The 7,643-nt window shown below is 29.5% G+C and overlaps 1 protein-coding gene across 2 annotated transcripts in view; it reads left to right on the top strand.

Annotated features, from left to right (window-relative positions):
* The first annotated feature begins 934 nt into the window (after positions 1–934).
* Positions 935–7,643, top strand: part of LOC106459223 (protein rogdi-like) — a 45,570-nt gene continuing 38,861 nt past the window's right edge. The window contains exon 1 of one of the 2 annotated variants that reach the window (XM_013918827.2): positions 935–1,160. In XM_013918827.2, the coding sequence (XP_013774281.1) occupies positions 1,125–1,160 (36 nt within the window). In that variant the 5' untranslated portion in view covers positions 935–1,124. The remainder of the gene's footprint in view (positions 1,161–7,643) is intronic. The other variant, XM_022385666.1, reaches the window with a different exon arrangement.

The following is a 7,643-nucleotide window of genomic DNA, read 5'->3' as shown; positions in this document are numbered from 1 at the left end:
ATAAAGTGTTTATTTTTATTTGTATTTTGCACAGAGGTTTGTCTGTGCCATCAACACATCGTAAGTCACTAAACTTTTATTTGCAGACAAAATCCTCGGATCTCCAAAAGGTCATGCAGATCTGGTAACTGTATGATGACTATGGTCTATGTTTAGATCCAAAGAATGTGACATTCCGATTTCTTACTAAGTACCGTTTATTTTGTTTTATTATGTTACCTTAGTATAATGGGAGAAATAAAGTTTTTTAGAATTTCTATCAAAATCTTGAGCATACTCGTATGATGGTATTTTCTTAATTGGTGCAAAAGTACACGATGGACTATACGCATTCTGTCCACTGCAGCGAATTTAACCCCGGATTTTAGCGTTTTAAGTCCGTAAACTTACTGCTAACCCACAGGGAACTGGCATATAATGTCAATTTGTTATTATAATCGTGGTGAATAGCAGATTAAATTTGTTTCAAAATACAGAAGTGATTTTCATTAGGTTTTTATTGTATCAGTAATAATTGCCGGCTAGAACAACACCATGTATTTAACGTTCAGAGTTGAATAAGATACGACACAAATTAAATTGAAACAAAACAAAAAAACATCTTGCACTTTGGAACCATTTATACGACAATTCTTCTCTCTCTCTATGCATTCAAATATATACAATATTTCTCAACTAGGTTGACAGATATAACTTTTCTCTCATCACAAAAGTAATCAAGATTAATTAAATTTTTATTCAACATTATCCACAAGTGCACTTTCCAGTGATTTTAAAAAACTGGATATTTTTATATTCCAACGCTCAGCAGCTCAATATTCAGGAGCACGCCTAATTTGTGAAATCAAGTTTCAGTAATTTTCTCCACGAAGAATGGACAATAAAATGTTTATAATTAGTCTACTTAAGCTTTCTTTAAATCACGGAAGCTCCTCCAAGCTACTCTCCGAGATTCACCGACAAACAAACAAACTCCTGCAAAGGTTTAGGTGGAATGGCGCCTCAGTTGCTTTCTTTACAATACTGTCGAAGCATGTGACTGAAACATCTTGAACACTGGTCGTTACTAAAGCTTAGTTAAGCACACGTTGAACTTTCTTGTGACCCTTGTCATATGAATAATCATGGCGGAGAGTGATAGTGATGAAATAATTGCCATGGTAAGAAATATTTCACTCTTATTTACTTATGTCATAAAATTATGTATAGTAAAATGTGTATCAGTGAAAAACAAAACAAAAACGGAGCGTTTAAAAGATTTAAATCATAAATGGAAAATTGGAATATTACGTTATGACCTATTTGAGTATTTCTCTTGTTTATATTTCTACAAATTACAGTTTAAAAAGCACAGTGTTATTGTGAGTCATTTTTAGTTAAGGACAGAGTAATCGTTAATAGTAATATCCTATCCTTATACTTATTATCCCTAAAAGTTTGCAACCAAATATCACATACTTGTAAGGAGGTGTGTGAAACAGAAATACAATCATTCATTAATTCAATTAATTGTGTTCACAATGGATATAAATATTGCGACAAGGAATAGTTACCCAATGTACATTTAAATTGCAGTGTACTGTGTAAATATCTTAAACTGACAACAGTTATGTATTAAAAAGTTTTGTATTATTGTATTGATAAACTAACAAATAAGAAAAAGGTAAAAGTCTAGGATTTGTGAATAGCTTAATATTTATTCTTAATAAATAATCGGACAGGATAATAAAAAATAAAGAATTTGGCACTACAAAAATTGTTAGCTGTAAATATAATAGTTAATCTTTGTATTTGAATTTTGATAGGCTGATGTACACATAGCAGGAATGACTTTAAAAAATCTGTTTGGATCCTTGTAAGCCTAGATGGCAACCTTTACTATATAAATTTGTCTAAGCAGAATCATGAGTTTTATGTAGCAAGATTTATGCAGCAAACAATTTGAAATTATACATCATACAAATTGCAGATTATGCTGAGAAACATAAAAATTATTAACTGATTATGTGGTAACATTTAACATTTGCAACCCTTACCGTACATTTAAGACTATGTTAGACATAATCAATGCAATTCCAACATCAACAGCAATTTAACTCTTGTTTTTTGTGAAATAAGAACACCAAATGCACATTAGACTTTTTATCAGTATTTTGACAGGCCATTAACTGAATGTGCAAGAGATTGGTCCAGTTGACTGACTTCTGTATTAGAGAGGAAATGTTGACTTAAGTCCAAATTTACTACATGTGTCTATGCAAAATGTTGCAAGCTTTTGGTAAAATATACAAGTCTGATGTACACAAAAAATTGTATATGTTACAAGAGTATTTGTACTCAAGTTATGTCTGTGAATACTCTTGTATACTGTCAAGAATACTCTTGAGTGTTTACAGAGGATATTTAAAAAAGAAGGAAATTGTAGAGGGAATTCTGAAAATCTATTGCAATTCGCTGAACAAAACCTTTTTTATGTCTTCAAGTGTATATTTAATAAGTTGTATGCCAAATTCATGTTAATGATTATAGCATAGTTTCTCAGCTGGATTTGTCAGATGACCCCTGTGTCCGGGCTTTGGTCATCGTAATCCCCCCATTATCTGTACAAGGATGAAATAACACAGCAATTTTATTTATTTAAATAAAATGTTGACTCAGTGCAGACAGCCTGAAACCTGCCCAAGAAATCGCGATTCACTGTTTGAGAAACACTGGATTATTGTGATAAAAACAATTATGCATTACAAAGTTTTTAAGTGATCCGTGGAAGAAATTGAACTCATCTGAAAATGAACAAACTGTATAAATCATGGAAGTAAAATGCAATTTGAAGAACAATAAAAGCAAAAATAGATTGCAAAAGCAATTGTAGTGAGGGAGTGGAGCTGGTCTGTGTTTAATAAAATAAAGAGTATTTGAACCACATACGTGTGAATACAACATGAAAAATTTTTCTTTTTAAAATGTGTTGTATAACATGAACAAAATTAATCATTATGAATAACAAGAATAGTTTTGAATACACATAAAAAACCTAATTGGATGAAAATGGTAATTTCACTGAAAAATTAATACATCTATGATTTTTAATTTATTATTTTGATTTTCGAAATAATACTAAAGCAAAAAAAGAATTTTAAAAATTGAGAAAGATAAAATTTGTGAAAGTACAAAACAGGGAAATGAAGCAAAATTTTTTTTCTAAATATAATTATAACTATTGAAATTTTATTACAAAATTTGGAATCTTTGCATTTATCCATTTTTATTTTCATATCAATCATGTTTCTGGAAATAAAGATACAAGGTTTGAAATCACTGGATTATTACTTAAATAAGCTACTCAATGATTTTATGGACTTTCAAATTGATTTTATATTAAAGTTACTAGTAGCGTATAGTAACAATGAAAGTTTTGAAAGTTCACTATTATTTTTATGAACATTATTATTAATCAAATATCATGTACTGATGTTTGATTGTGTTTGGATTTTTTTTTTCCAACAGTGAAAGAAGTATTCAACTAACTTTATGTAGGCCTTTAGCTGAAAGTAGTTCTTTTTTTTAATTCTATTGTTTTATTATATATTTTTTGAATATGTTTAGGGTGATTAACTTTATATAAATACTTGTTGTTTGAAAATGTAACAAAGTAGTAATATGTCTATACTCATTAACAAAAATTCAGTAGTTTTAGTACAGTAATCTTGTCAATTGTTAGGGAGAAACATGCAGAATGTTATTAATTTATAACACAAGGGGACATAGGGGAAATTCAACAGATTCCATGTTATCAAAAAATTACTGTTATTATAACTATGTATTTCAGTTACTTACTTAGGAACGATGTAATTCTTTTATTTTGCTTTACATACTGAAGATGGAATCTGTTGAATTCTGAAATGTTTATCTGTGTCCCCTTGTATTATAAATAAACAACGTACAGTACCAAGCAAAAAAGTCACATGACTAGAGATTGTTTAAGACTAAAGTATTTTGTTGATCATTGGTTCTTTGTTTAAATATGGTGTTCTTATTTTTTAATAAATATACAATAGTTTTATTGTGTTCCATTATTTGTAAACATGAGGTTGTTTTATTATATTAACAAATAATACAAGATTGTCATCAAATCAGACAAGTTTACTGTTCAGTGAGTATGGTAGTGATTGCAAAATACTGTGATGACTCACATCTTTATTGAATGTAATGTTTGTGTTTATCCTATTTAAACAATGTACATGAATAAATATTCTAACTGACTACTTAATTAATTATAACTGTAATCATGACATTGTAATGGTTTAAGCAAAACACAGCTACAACCAGAGTCAGTCAAAAACAATTTATTAAATATAACAACAGAAATAATAAAAAAAAACAACCTCAAACAACAATAAATGAAACTTTTATCATTTACAAAATTAGTAAACCTGTGCCTGGCCTAAACTAGGTACAAACATTAATAAATAATACAACATAAATCTCAGTGTGATTAATTTCAATTAATATAGAAGGAATTAGGAAAAATAATCCACAAGAATAAAAAAAGAAACTAATTCACTAGAGAATAACAAAATATTTCAAAATTACATTACTTTTCACTATCATGAATAATAATTAGCAATAATTCTTTCTAACTATATTTTGCAAAGTAACCCCTTTTCAAGATCGAGGAAAGCTTTTTATTTAGTGGTTAGATCACAAGGTTACATCTCATGTGACTTTATTACCATAATTTTGCATAATCTTTCACAACATTAATATTTATATATCACTGCTAGGAAAATCTTGTGCCAGTTTCACAATACATGCATGCTCAAAATCAATGTGCACTTGACAGAAGGTGACTTAACATTTTAATGTAAGTAAAAATTTATAGTTAACTAAATGATGGAAGAAATAATAAAGGAACAGTAAACAAAAACCATAACAAAATAAAAGTAGATTTCACTATCTCCCAACATGTTTGAACAAAAACACTGTTACTCCTTACCATAAGAGTAAAACATGATTTCATTATTTAATATCCATTTGTTTGATTTGTAGAAGATCTGTTTGTGATTACTGCATATTTGAAAAGCAAACAATGGCAGTAACATGATGGTATTCTGTTTATATTACTGATTTATTGGTTAAGTAGGAAATGTCCATAAAATCTGGACAAAAAATGTTTGTCACAAATGCACAACTGGCAGCCTTCAGATGTCTGTTGTATGAAATTAATAGTAATTTGAAAATTAGTTAAAAAACACAATCAATGTAAAATAAAATAGGAAAATTAATACAGTGCTGGCATTATTTAGTGGTTGGAAAAGTTAAGATGGTAGCACATATGTGTCCCTTTTTTTAAGTTTTTTGCTTGTACAGGTTGTAAGGGTATGGGGTACTGATCAATTAATCAAATGTAATTGATTAATTAACCTACTGATTAATCAATTAGCAAGTACCACTAATCACCCATCATTCTCTTTAATCAGTTACATTCAATTAACCAATTAGTTGCAACCTCCCCCTTTCCATAGAAGCAAAAAAAAATGGGAATCTCTGCATTATCTAACATGTTAGTAATCTTCTAAGTCTGGGTTCTTTTAACCCTACTGAGATGGGTCTTCCTATGTTTACCGGTCAAAGGCCATGTTATTGCGTTTGTAGACTTGCATGCAAAAGTTTATTGAACTATTATTTTATGAATGTATGTCAATAAGCATGGTATCAAATTGTAGATTATAATTCAAATTTTAGTATTATACATTAGTTGATTTCTTAATTCAAATGTAAAAAAAAACAAACCTAGATATCGACTTGTATGTGTCACGTGGTATGTTGAATGCAGCATTGGTTCAAATCAGATGTTTGTCATGTCCAAGTACAAAGTCTATAGTTTCTTAGGAATTAGATACTCAAATTACCTATATTGACAAGCTAGAATATAAGATAAGAACCTTCTGTCTTTTCTATTTTCTCAGATATCAATATATATTTATTGATTCAACCAAGGTGGCCCCCGCTACCTCATCCATTTTTGAAAATACTTGTTTACGTACACCTGCTTCACCCAGTGACGTGTATATTCAATCGAAAGCCCAGAATGTTCCCCTAGGGGTTTTTTCAGTCTCTGCAAAATATTTGCATGGAAAACTAGGTTCTAAGTGATAACGTAAGACATTAGTGAGCTAGAAAAACATATTTTTTTAGACCCGAATACAAGTTACAAAGCTTGATAAATTATAGTGTAATTCTTTGGTATTAATATAGTAATTTATGATTTTTGGTTATTTTAAAATGTATACTTAAAACCTTAAAAAATTATTTTATTTCACATCCTCCACTTGTGAAATATGATAAGCAAAGTAATTCATAACTAGAAGAGATGATTGTTTTCTTTATATCTTTATTTACTGTTCTGTATTTTAAGAAACATAACTTATTTATAGTAATAATGTATATACTTATATAATGTATTATAACTGAAATGTGACTGTATTTTACAAAATACTGGTCCACTAGTACACAGCCAAGACAGGTTACTTTGTAAAGGCAGTGTTATATTATTGTATACGGTAACATGAGTGCATGTGCCGCATCATTGCAACTTGTGTAATGTTAGTCAGGCACAACTTGAAGGTCAATAAAATATCAATGATAAATATATATAGGTGTATAATTTTATGAGATTTAAACTATTTAGACTAAACATTTGTGTTATAATTTGTAGTCATTCTAGAACAAAAAAAGCATAACTTACATCCGTTTCGGTCAAATCGTCAAAATCCATACAGAGATACAATAGTGAAAATAACAGATAAAATATCTGGAGGTTATAAAGATTTCGCATGTGAAATTTGAAAATTTTCTGATGCATAAAAGTATTTTTAATCTATTTAACTCCCAACATTGTTTGTTTGAAGTTAAGCACAAAGCTACACAATGGGCTATCTGTGCTCTGCCCACCATGGGTATGGAAACCCGGTTTCTAGTGTTGTAAGTCCGCGGACATACCGCTGTGCCACTGCATATTGGACAGTCAACATTCAAAAAGAAAAAAATGTACAAGCATTATTTAAACAATTGTAAAATGTAATATAAAAGATCTGATATTTTGTGTATGAAAGCATTGTAATGTTTACTGATAATCTGCACAATTTTGTGAAGTAATTATAACTGTATTAATAGTTATAGCATAAAAACTATAACAAGCACAAAATTGCTATAAGGTCAGTCTCTGGGACTGAGCCCGTAGTGAGAGAGTTTAACTAATTTTAGAATTGGCCTTTGTTTCATATGATAGACATCCACTTGAGGTTGTCACTTGTACATTTTGAGAAAAGCATATTTTTTTTCTAAAAAAAATATCTTTCCAAAATTTTTAACACATGGTGAATGAATTGCTAATGTCAACCAGGAAAAACCATGTAGTTGCATTTTGTTTGTATTTAAAATATTCAGTAATTCCCCACTGATCTGCAAGTCCAATAAATTGATCATTAAATAATGAAAACGTGATTTACTATCATTGATAAGAATAATGTTTTTAATTAAAACATATTGCTTCAGCCCGCTCCTTGTCAATCTCTAGTTGATCCAGAACTATCTATTGACGGTGTGAACCTGGAGACAGTTGAGAGTTTTCGCTATCTTGG

The sequence above is a fragment of the Limulus polyphemus genome, unplaced genomic scaffold (genome assembly GCF_000517525.1).
Source record: "Limulus polyphemus unplaced genomic scaffold, Limulus_polyphemus-2.1.2 Scaffold578, whole genome shotgun sequence".
Taxonomy (NCBI): Eukaryota; Metazoa; Arthropoda; class Merostomata; order Xiphosura; family Limulidae; genus Limulus; species Limulus polyphemus.
The sequence above is the reverse complement of the archived record's forward strand: the minus strand, read 5'-3'. Positions and strand labels throughout refer to the sequence as shown.